Source organism: Topomyia yanbarensis, chromosome 3, assembly GCF_030247195.1.
Source record: "Topomyia yanbarensis strain Yona2022 chromosome 3, ASM3024719v1, whole genome shotgun sequence".
NCBI classification, from domain to species: domain Eukaryota; kingdom Metazoa; phylum Arthropoda; class Insecta; order Diptera; family Culicidae; genus Topomyia; species Topomyia yanbarensis.
In genome coordinates this window covers 117905890-117918839 of record NC_080672.1, presented here as the reverse complement: position 1 = coordinate 117918839, position 12950 = coordinate 117905890, and the positions used below count along the sequence as shown (strand labels likewise).

The window sequence follows — 12950 nt, the reverse complement described above, 5'->3', positions numbered from 1 at the left end:
TTCATAATTTTAAACATTTTGTGTTACAAGGTGGTTTTCATTCTATTCCCCGAACGATTATATTTTTCGATAGTGCGTGAAAAAAGCTTTCAGCATCCGTATAGATATTATACCTATTCATACCCAAAAACAATTTTTTAAATCCTTTTTTATAAATTATGCGGTTGGGGTAAGTTGGCGGTAGCGCACATGGGGCAAGTTGGCGGTATTATTTATAGTGCAAAAATAGTCATCATATATTTTTATTTCTGGAATTCACTCTAAAGTAAGAGAAACTTTTTCTTATGTCTCTCGTCAACGCAGGGAACAATTATTTCAGCCAATCGCCTGAAGAATTTCGAAAATTTGCTTTTGAATATGGAGTACGCGTCGATGTCAAAATGAAGGGGGAATTAAGACTGAAATATAATGAAAAGTGTCGAATACTATACAGTTTGATTGAAAAGACAATCGGCATATTTCATATGGACCACTTATGTCATTATATTTCCATTAGATTGCTTATTTTTTGGCAGTCCGCAAACTTGCCCCATACATACCGCCTACTACGGTCCTTTCATGCAACGAGTTCTAATTTGCAAGATCTACCAAAATCAAAGCGGTAAAAAATGAAAACTGAAAACACCGCTAACTAGCCCCGGTATCCCCTACATGACAAAAATCGATGTCTGAAGCAATTTTGAATTCCAAGACGGCGAATTCCGGTTTAAACTCTCTATAACCTTAACACATGGGCATTTTCGAAATTACGAAAAAATTGAGTAAATATAGATACAGTGATTAGTGATGATATGGTTATATAAAATTTTGCTCAATCGGAAGCTGATCTTGGCCTTCAAAATGACGTCGCTTATGGATATCCGTCATTTCGTTGTCAACCCCGTTCCAAAAATAACTATATTGTTAGGGTTCCAAACATTAATTGTCTCAATTTACTCTTTAAGCCCGACCCAAAAATACCGATGTTAAGGTTACCGAGACTATTGCTCAACCTAAAGTAACATTTATGCTTTTCCCATATAAAGAAAGGCTATGCAATCACTGTAAAAATCAACTTTTTAACCGAGGCCTGCATGGCCGTGTCTCATATACCATTTGATTCAGTTCGTCGAGATCGGGAAATGTCTGTGTTTATGTGTGTTTTCTCAGAGATGACTGAACCGATTTTCACAAACTTAGTTTAATCTGAAAGGTAAAACGCTCCTATAAGCTGCTATTGAATTTTTAGTTGATCCGACTTCCGGTTCCGGAGTTACGGGTTGAAGAGTGCGGTCACACAGCAAATTCCCATATAAACTGGTAAAACCATGAGGTCCAAATGATGTAAAACATATAAAAATGGGTGCAAAATTATTTTAGATTGCAGGTCTGGATCACTAATAATAAATGAAAGCAGCTTTGACCACGTTGGCCACCTATGACGGTTCATGATGCCTCCAGGGGGCTTGCCAAGTTCTTAATCTAATATCACACATATTCCCTAACGAATTATCTATTGATTTTTACACACTTGATTTCAAATAAAAGATTGACTGCTGCTAAGTTTCATTCGGGTCTGACTCTTGGTTCCGGAGTTACAGGTTGTTTTTTTAAAATTTAAAGTTTTATATGAAACGGCTTTTTTACAATAAGTAAAAATAAAAAAAAATTCTAAGAATGTCGGTCTGCCAGATCTTGTTGACGCAGTTTGCTGCTGCGTGTTGAGATATTTTTCCTTGGTGGTGAAGCCGCATCATTCAGTCTGCCTTCTCTCGCGTTATCGTTACCCGTCCATGTTGTCATCGCTACTGCTTTCTTGCTGTTCACGATCAGATTTGTTTCTTGTTACTTGTTACGGGTCGCTGTTGTATATCCGTCTTCATCGGTATTTGCTTCTTTATTGGCGATGCTAGTTGTTGGTTTCGGGTTGCATTATTGGTTAATTGGATTGTTGTTTTTGGTTTATCTGAAGGTGTCGTTGGCTGCTTGTTAGGCTTGTTGGCTGTAGTAGATGAGTTTTGACTAGTTGCTTCGGCGTATGTTTTTCCGTAGTGGGCTGTATGGTTACAGAATTGGCATGTTGGGGTCCGCCCGGGATATGTGATTAGCGTTGTTTGCTTATAGGTCACGCCATCCTTCGATGATTTGCATTCGATAGTCATGTAAGAAGGTATTGGTTTAGTCGCATCCTCACAATACGAACGCCGTTGGGAACGCCGGTGAAAAAATTTCTCCAGGTGTCATTCGTAATAGATTCTACTTCTCCATATTGCGACATGATTCGTTTGATGAAATCTTCCTTCGTGCGCGGGGCCAAATATTGGATACGCACGTCCACCATGTCATTTTCCATATGCACAGGGATCTTGATTCTGGTGTTATTAAATTCGACCTCGTGTTGCATGTTGTTCTTTGCACTGAAATTTTCGGCCTGTGCTAGGCTTCTAAACGTGATCAAAACACAATTTTTTACGTGATGTTGCTGAATGTACGTAACTTCAGCGAGATTAAGCTCCATTTTCACTTTAACTAATTGTTCCACTTCCTGAACTGTGGGTCTAACACGAGTTTTATTAAAGTTGATCGAAATCGTGTTATGCCCTTTTGTTTCATTTGGCAAACTCATTTCATTCCGCAGCCGGGGGCAGCGATACAATTTTTATGTGCACTGATATAGAACAATAGCTAGCTTAATTCACTGGTGCCTATAGCCTGCTATAGCGTAGTGATTTTTTTGCTTCTGCTTTGTGCGACGTCAGAAGGTAGACTGAGGTACAGGTTGGTTAACAAGGTTACACTAGAATTTTCCATACAAATCGGTATACTCGTAATACCTTAGAGGCTAAAAACTATTGAAATGGTCACCAAATTACTTAGATTCGCACGTCCAAATCATTGATTGCCAATCAAACATTCTTTGAATATATTGTCCACTATCAACGGTTCCGAAAGTATTCCGGGCATGTTCCACAATTAAAGTCACATCGGTTCTTCGGTGATGACTGAACCGATTTTTTCAAACCAAGTCTCAAATGACAATGCAGTTGAGTATTGCGTCGCTAAATTATTACATGTAGGTATTATTTCAATTGCTATCTTGTCAAATTTGAGTATCAGTCAGGTTTATGAAAGATTTGTGAAAATTGTGAGATTGACCTTCACCAAAACAATTTTTATTCTGAACCCCACATAAAAGAACAGTCAAAGCCGTTAATGCAGACGACGTTTTAAAACAATCTTACCCAATCGTTTCCCGTTTCAGTAATATTCATCATTTTCCCTTAATTAATATCAATTCTAATAATCATTTTTTACTTTCTTTTTTATTGTCAACAGATTTCTGCCCTGACATGAGATCGACAGTACGGTGGTCTTAAACCGAACCAGATTCTTCTGGAGAAAGTGAAAGCTGAGCTACGCTGCTACCGATGATGTCCGTACGGTACCGTTCACAACCGCCTGACAGACATGAACACTATCACTAGATGTCAACCGGGTATAACATCTGCCTCACGCACAGACTGCCAACGTATTGTCACGGATTTTAATTAAAACTTTCATTTTACTCGTCCGGATTGTCTGGCTCCCTCGACCAGCCAGCAGGATTGACTTTCCATCTACCGAATGACCACCAATATTTACAAAATGATGACAGGATTAGTACGACCGGCAGCAGTCAGCTGTCGGATTATCATCTATTCGACGACGCTGATTCTGTTGATGTTCCTGCGGCAAGTGTATTCGTTCTGTCCATCGATATGTACGTGCGAGGTGGACCCAAATGCGCGCACGTGGTGCATCGGAGCTGGGTTGGATGTGGTCCCAATTCAACTAAATCCGGATGTTCGCTTTATCAATCTCACAGCGAATCACATAACGAACGTTCATTTTACTCTGAGCTTTTATCATAAGCTGGAAGTGCTCGACATTTCGTTCAACCGGATCGATACGCTAGGATCAAGAAATTTCGACACACAGGAAAATTTAAGAGTGCTGAATCTTAGTGACAATGCGATTGTGAGCATCCCGAAGGACGCATTTAAAGGTTTAAAAAGGTTGCAGATCCTCAAACTGTGCAACAATCGAATAGAAACCATTCATCCGACGGCATTCCATGATCTACGAAATCTCATCGAGTTGGATTTTGCAAACAATGCAATCATCTCACTCGATCACGGCGTCTTGCGACATCTGTACTCTTTGGAGGTAATCTCCTTCCAGAACAACCAACTCTTGGAGGTACCGTACGAACACAATCTCGAACATTTGTTCCGCCTCCAGTCACTCGATCTGTCAGTCAATCTAATAGAGTTCATCGCAAACGACAGCTTCGTAAGTCTGCGTGAATTGCGAACACTCAAACTGGGCGGAAATGTGCTCACCGAACTGGACTACGGTGCATTCCATGGTCTGAATGCACTTCGAGTGCTAGACCTAGCTGACAATAATTTTACGGTAGGTATATTCCACTGTACACCGCAAAATCTATTATTTGGCCTCAACCTATTCCCATTTCTCTCCACACCATTAAGGCTCATAAGAATTTTAAACTAGCAGCAGCGGCGTGACATAATTTCCCTGCAGTCGGAGCGCGGTGTTTGGTCATAACTAACACTATTTAGCGGGCGCACGAAGCGCTCATTAAATATTCAAATTCATTCCATTTACATAAATCATTTTCGAATAATTACCTCACGATATGGCCGATGAAATGGACCACCGGGTTGGCAGCAGCAGAAGGCAGGTGTGCGTGTGTGTACCTACATTACAAACCAACAATTGCACACGAAACGCAACACCACACCGGCGGTGAGCCGGAGGACATAATTTAGCTTTTCGGACTCGAAGGCTCGTCGTCGCTCCCAGAAGCCCTGAAGCCATCATCGGTTTCACCCAGGAAGGAAGTTCCAAGTAGCACGGACCGGGTGCTACCGTAGTATATTAGTGCCAGAGGTGCTACCAGCCTCCAACCGATCCAGCACTGCACCAGGCCGCGCGGACATGGACTAATGAACACACTGAGGCGCGCCAAATGTCGGAAGCTGCACAGTGGGAAAAGTTTATTATTTGCAGAGGATTTATGAATGATAGAGTAATTTCAGGAGAGATGATGTGCATGATCTAATATCGATACAGTATCAAGGAAAACAAGTTAATAGCTGATTGTATATTTTTGCTGATAGTTAAACGACGAAGAAACCGAGACTAAATACGAATAAAGATAATAATATCAATTGAATAAATTAAACGAATCAGAAAGATCAAAACGAATAAAATAAACAAAGTGGGATAAAGTGAACAAAAGTAATAAAATGAATAAAACGAAAAAAAGTAAAAAAACTAGATAAGATTAGAAATATGAACTAAATCAATACAATGAAAAAAATGAATAAATCAATTCAATACAACAAACGAATGGAAACAATTAATTAAATTACTTCATAAAAATTAAACTCGTGGAACATGCCAAAAAAGAATGAAACAATGAGTATGTATGAAATGCACAAATGTAAATTATTAATGAATGGCATGTAAGAATTAAAAATGAATCAAACTAATAAATTAATAAATACAGGTCAAAATCGATTATAGGGCGATCGAAAAAAAATTAAATAGTGCAAGATACGACCTCGGTTATATTGGAAATGCAGCATTTCTAGCGAATACCATGCGCGAATTTCAGGTTTATGGATTATCAATAATTTCCAGTTTTTCTGACATATTTGCACAGATTATTGTTTGATTTCACCATCTCACAAAAGAGATTATTTGACCTAAAACACATTTCTATGTAGCAAAATATACAGTGGAACGGAACAAATGTTGATATATATATTTGTCTTCCAATTAATAATTTTCGTACAGACGGGTTATTCTGGCCGTACTGCGTGCGATGAGTAGAGCGCCGAAAGAAATCCATTCTCCGCAGAGACCTACCAGGAACGGTGAAGTCCAGCTTAGCGAGAAGCAGAGGGCAGTCAATGTTGTCAGCGAGAAGATCGAACACAAAAAGTCGCTGCAGAAAAACTCTCCTGTTTCGTAGCGTAGGCAGGTTGATAAGAGCACAACGATGCTCATACGGTGGTAGTTCAAATCGATTTCGCCAGGGAAGCCGTCGAAGGGCAAACCGGACGAAGCTCTTTTGCACCCGTTCTATGCGATTAATGTGTACGGTGTGATACGGGGCCCAAACGATAACTCCATACTCTAGAATGCTGCGTACCAGACTGATGTACAGTGCCTTCAGGCAGTAGACGTCGTTGAAATCTTGGGTGTTTCGTTTGATGAGTCCTAGTACTGCAAAGGCTTTAGCAGTAACTGCATTGAAGTGTTCGATGAAACGTAGCTTACGGTCAAGTGTAATACCAAGGTCCTTGATTGATGAAACTCGTTCTACTGGGGCAGCACTCACTGCATACTCAAACGTAATTGGCGAGAATATTCGTGTGAATGTGATTATGTTACATTTCTGAATGTTTATAGTCATTCCGTTTCTATCACACCAACTCATGATCCTATCTATGTCCATCTGAAGTGCACAACAATCTACCAGAGTTGTTATGATGCGATAAATTTTCAGATCATCTGCGTACATCACCTTACACGATGTCAATTCGCTGCAAATGTCATTCACAAAGAGCACGAAGAGAAGAGGCCCAAGGTGACTCCCTTGAGGTACACCCGATGTGATGTCGAATGGGTCTGAAAGTGTAGTTCCAAGTCGCACAGATGCACTGCGGTTTGTAAGATACGAGAAGATCCAATTTGTCAGCCAGTCCGGAAATCCGATTCGCCTCAACTTTTAAACAGCTAGCTGATGAGGAAGGCGATCGAATGCTTTGGAGAAATCTACATACACTGCATCAATTTGTTGTCGTTTCTCTATTTTATTAGTCAGCGTTGACACGTAGCTCATTAGGTTCGTCGTTGTTGAGCGCTTTCTAACAAACAAATGCTGATCTGTAGTGATGATGTGTTTTACTGCAGGGTAGAGAATATCTAACAGCATACTTTCAAAAACTTTTAGAAGGCAGCTCAGGATTGAAATTCCCCTGTAATTTATGACGTCATGGACGTTAGCGGCTTTATGAATTGGTGTCATTAAAGCCTCCTTCCACTTGGCGGGAAAAATACTTTCACCGAGAGAGCGATTGAAAAGCATGGATATCGGTACAGCTAACGATGAAGAGCATTCCTTGACGAAACACGGTTGTATTCCGTCCGATCCTGGTCCCTTTGAACCGACAACGTCAGATTGGTGTACACTTCGCGTTCGGTGAAAGATGTTACAGGCAAATTCAAGGAGAACGTCGGCAGACTACTCAGGTACGATTCAGACAAAGGTGGTGGGTTATTACTTAGCACACTTTGAAAGAAAGACGAGAATAGATTTGCTGACTCCGCAGGTATCGTTGAGGTTCTGTCACGCTAGTACACGTTTTCAGGAAATCCACCGGTGGATGTTTTGTTCCGCAAATAAGCCCAAAATTGCTTCGGCTCGTCCTTCATGTTACTTTCAAGTCGTGAAACGTATGATCGAAAGCAAGATGTATTCAATGATTCAAATTGTCGCTCTAAATCTCGCACAAACGATTTATCATCTTCAACTCTTGTCCGGAATGAGTGAAAACAATCTGACGACGACACGCATTTTGATTCAGTAATTTTTCTATTATGGTTCATCACAAAATAAATGTTGAACCGATTAATTACTGCACAATGTTGATACACATTGACACGCAACGAAAAAATCCACCTCAAATTATATCTAAATCTTTATACAAAACTAAAGAAAATTTAAAAAACAGATACTTCACGTATTCTAATAATGAATCAAGCATTCAGGAAAAGAAAAGAAGAAATTTTACTTCATTTATTCGTAAAGTCACTTTTTGTAATGTTTCGAAAAAAAAAATCACCTAAATATGATATGACAAGAAAAAAAATCCGATTCGTCCATTCGAAACAAAAAATTTGCGCAATATCGCTTTGCAATCTATAGTACCCAGTATGCCCTCCTTGAACTTCGAGCACCTTCTGAAGACGATTCGGCATGCTATCCACCAAATTTTGCAGATTTTGAGGGTCAGTACCATTCCTGGTCACGAGACAAGGCTGAAAAGTACGTGTACACGGCACGAGACTGAAAAGTACGTTACACCGGTCTTATCCATTTTATCATCGAATATTACCCATAGATTTTTAATAGGGTTCAAATCTGGACCTTTGGGCTGGCCATTCCAATGGATTAATCCGTGTAGACTTGAAGAAAGCCTTCGTTTTCTTGGTAGCTTCGGATCGTTGTCTAGCTGGAATATGTAATTTTTTTCCTACTCGAGTTTTTGCCACGGATTCCCAGAGATGTCGATGTAAGCATCGGCGTTCATTATGCCATTGATCCGTACCAAGTTTCCTACTCCATCCCACGCGAAGCATGATGCTCCCACCACCCACCGTATTTTACGGTAGCCTGAAGATGACGATCTTGTAAGGCTTCATCTGGTTTTCTCCATACTCTCAATCGATATTTGCGGGTGAAGAGCTAAAACTTGGGGAGTGGGCGTAGCGTATTGGTAAATCGATTGCCTTGTACGCAGCGCACCTGGGTTCGAGTCCCGACCCCGCACATAGGGTTAGAAATTTTTCCTAAGAGATTTTTCTAACCCGAAGAGGCGAATGACCTTAAGGTTAAAACCTCTATAATTGAAATAAAAAAAAAAAAAAAAAAGCTAAAACTTTAACTCGTCGGTCCACAAGACATGTTTCCAGAAAACCAGAGATTTATTGATGTGCTTTTTGATGAACTCCAGCCGTCCTTTTTATTCTTGGCACTGATGTACGGCAGCTTTCTTGCGAATTTGCTTTTGAAGCCTCGTTCACTGATCTTGCGGCTGATTGTACGATCGGATACCAAAAGCTGGAGGTTCTCCATGATCGGCCGAATCGTTACTGAAGGGTTTTTCCCAATCTCTCGAATGATCATTGCATCAGTTCGACGATCCGTTCTGCGCACGCCTCCCCTACCTGTACTATCAGCCACTGATTTGGTCTCTGGATATTTCGCCCAAATTTCCTGAACTGCTCATCGACTAATATTGTACTTTGCAGCAATTTTCCGTTGTGATATCTTGTTTTGACAGTCTTTGACTACCAATTTTCGGACAGAAATCGAAATTTGTTTGCCAACCATGGTTATTCAACGAGACAACACTGTTTTCCGCGATACACAAGTGACAGACGACTTTAAATGACGACAAAGGAAAAATTTTGATGTGTACTTATTCCAAAACAAATACCTAGGGGTACTTTAATGTTTCGTGATGGCTAGGCGTATTATTTTCATACGGATTTTTGTCCTTGTCTCTCTCATTCTGACGAATTATTTTATAAACGCTAAGAAATATGAAAATATCAATTGATTCTGGATTGAATATTCAGGTTTTCATTGATAATAAAAGGATCTTCCAGATGAGACATTCATTTGAATTTTTAATGTCCTGCTCCACATTTTCATACAAGAAATCCGTAAAAGGAGCAGGTGATTTTTTTTGTTGCGGGTCACTGAAATTTTCAAACATTATTCGCAAATGTAAACCAAATTCATAGAAGAATTTTTCTAATTCAATTTTTTCCAATTATGTATTCACCCTAATAATTCACCATCTCGCTTCTGTTGCGCCATCATAGTTTGAACCAACGAACATCAACATCCTTCCATTACACACAGACGTACATTCCCCTTTCCGTGGCTCATGTCAAATGACAACTTTTGAAACAAAAAAGCCTCTTATTTAACGTGCGATGCAGATGGAGGACCCACCTTTAGCACCATAAACGAAAATATTTTCATCATTCTTTTTTATGTGGCTTTTACTTAGTGGAAGGGTTGCTACATTCACTGATTTTCAAGAAGGTTTTCGAAAATTTCGTGTTTGTAGAATAATTTGATGAAGCTAGGGCCGGCAGAGGGCGGACAAGAATGACAGGGAAAAAAGAAATTAAACTTGCAACTTCTTGGTAAACGGAAAATAACTGTCAGGACATCATGAGCCGGATGGCCGACCGGCCGCCTTGGATCCGCTGAGAACTCTTGGGATCAGATTTCCAGGTAGCTTTTAGCATGTCAACCAAAAGAGACGAGATAACTAAATTTGGATATACATCGTGTATAAAATATGTATATGAGATGGTAGATCGGGGATAGTCAGCACATCTCGGACTAAAACGAGGCCGAAGTGATTCGTTTAACGGAGATCTGACGCTAGAATACTACGACACACGACCAGACAACATGTTTAATGTTGCGATATCCGTCACTGCACGCGCAGAGACCGCTCTCTACGATCCCGAAACACCGGAGATGCGCATTCAACGTACAATGATTGGACATGACACGAGATATCACCCGAAGGAAGTCACGATCCTTATCAATCCTCTTTAAAACAAGGTTTGTTGATACCTTTGGAATTCCTAAACTTTCATTGTCCTACGATATTTGCCAATTTTCTACAAACTTTACGGTGATATGCGTACTACAATGTATAGTGCGAGGATCTTTGTTGTCAGCCAAATTTGCGTGTTTACAGAACAACCGTTACATTTACATGCAGTAATATCATTTCATTGCGAAACATCTATCGTTTGAATGTGAATCTACATGGCATGCTGTTGTTGCCGAAAAAGTGCATTGGTTCTGTGTATTCCGATCGATGGTTGAATCGAGTACACAACGTAGAGCCTAGCCACCAGACAAAATATTGTTTCTCTCGTTAATCCGTCGACGAACCGGAACCAATAACCGCGTTTTTCAGCTTTTATCAAGTTTTGCATTTGCGCTTCTAACGTCGCGTATATTCGGAAAAATTCGAGCTATTCTACGTTCCAAAAGGACTTGTATTGTATATATTGTCTTCGATTAAACATATTTTATCGCGTAACTATAATCTAACTATTTTAAATTAGAGTGATTCTTTGCTTATACTAAAGTCAAAAAAGATGATAAACGTTGTTGAAGAGCTGGAAGCAAACATCCAGATGATTATTCTGGCTGTATAGCGTGCGATGTGTTGAGCGCCGGAAAAAATCATTTCTCCGGAAAGACCTTCCCGGAACGTTAAAATCAAGCTTTACTAAAAGCACAGAAGAATCTATGTTGTCTGTAAGCAAGTCGAAGATGAAGAGTCGTTGCACAAAAATTCGCCTATTTCACAACGTGGGGAGATTGGTGAGAGCGCAGCAATCTTCATATGGAGGTAGCAGTAATGGATTTTGACAGGGCAGCCAACGAAGGGCAAACCCGATGAAATTCTTCTGTGCCCGTTCGAGACGATTAATGCAGACGATGTGATACGGGGCTCAAACGGTAACTCCATATTCCAGAATACTGCATACCAGTGCGATTTATTTTATACAGTAAACATCGTTGAAATCACACAGAAGAAACATGTGCGGTGAACCATAGTTTACAGTCGAGAGTGATACCCAGATCCTTGACGGATGCGACTCGTTGTACAGGAACAGAACACATCAGGTATTTGAAAACAATGGACGATTGCGCCCGTACGAAAAAGATTAAACTGAATTTCTGAATGTTTACACTCGTGCCGTTTCTGTCACATCAATACATCCCTTTCGAGGTCCATTTGCAAAGCACAATAATCCTCCATAGTTGTTATAATACGATACATTTTCAAATCATCTGCATACATGACTTTGTACGACGACAATTCACTGCAGAGGTCGTTCACGAAGAGTACCAAAAGAAGAAGTCCAAGATGACTTCCTTGAAGAACGCCCGATGTAATATGGAATGGATCTGAGGGTGTAGTTCCAAGTCGCACAAAAGTACTGCGATTTGAAAGGAACGATGAGATCCAACTCGTCAGCCAGTCCGGAAATCCATTGCGCCTTAGTTTTTCCACAGCAAGTTGATGAGGAACACGATCGAAAGCTTTCGAGAACCATACACCGCATCGATCTGTGGCCGTTTGTCAACCTTATCAATCAGCGTCGATACATAGCTCATCAGATTAGCAGTTGTCGAGGGTTTTCTTACAAAACTATGTGCGAAGAAGATTTTTGGGAGGAAGCTTAGAATTGAAATCCCTCTGTAATTTGTGACATAATGTACATTACCGGTTGTGTGAATAGGGCTAATCAAAGCCTCTTTCCACTTAGTGGTAAGACCAAAATTGCTTAATGCTTGTCATCCTTCATGCTGCATTAATTCGGGAGAATTACGAGTGAAAGTGAGCTGCGTTCATGAGTTCGAATTCGCGTTCCAAATCGCGCACGAACGAATTGTCGACTTCGTTTCTTGTTCTGAAAAAACGTTTTCGAGCCTTTCTCAGTCTATTCCGAAAAATCCGTAGCTCTCCAGTCCACCAAGGTCGTTTGTTATTCGGGCGGCGCATACGTTTCCAGCTAGGGACAAATTGATGGAAAATTGAATCTAGCTCGCGATAAAAACTATTCACACTGCCCGTGCTAATATCTCAGTCCAACTGACACGTGAAATTTTCCCATTCAATTCAGCATGATCGCATCGATTGTATTCATAAAATAAATCGGCATCATTATTCACAGCCACGGCGAACACAAGGTCGATTTTCAATACAAACTGATTGCGATTGTTCCGAACAGGCAATAATTGGAATAAATTGGAGTAAACATCCAACTTCGTCATCGAAGCTCCAACGTAGTAAAGGTAAAGTGCAGTCGCCTAAAACCACCACCCGATCGTTTGTATCAATTCGATCATACAGTTGATCAACACAGGCAGCATGCTGTTCATACAAAGCAAGATCAGAATTCGGTGGAAGGCAAATCGCACAGACAACGAGAGACACTGCCCCGTAATATATATGAGCGACTACCTGCTCTAGATGGTCGGCACCCTCGACAATTACAATATTACTTCGATTTTCTGTTTTGACACAAATCATTACACCACCACCACGAAGGGCACAGCT

At 40.4% G+C, this 12950-nt stretch overlaps 1 protein-coding gene across 1 annotated transcript in view; it reads left to right on the top strand.

Moving 5' to 3' along the window:
- Positions 1-12950, top strand: part of LOC131692150 (toll-like receptor Tollo) — a 366880-nt gene that overhangs the window by 338528 nt on the left and 15402 nt on the right. Inside the window, exon 3 of the mRNA XM_058979029.1 lies at positions 3316-4434. Within this exon, the coding sequence (XP_058835012.1) occupies positions 3604-4434 (831 nt within the window). The 5' untranslated portion in view covers positions 3316-3603. The remainder of the gene's footprint in view (positions 1-3315; positions 4435-12950) is intronic.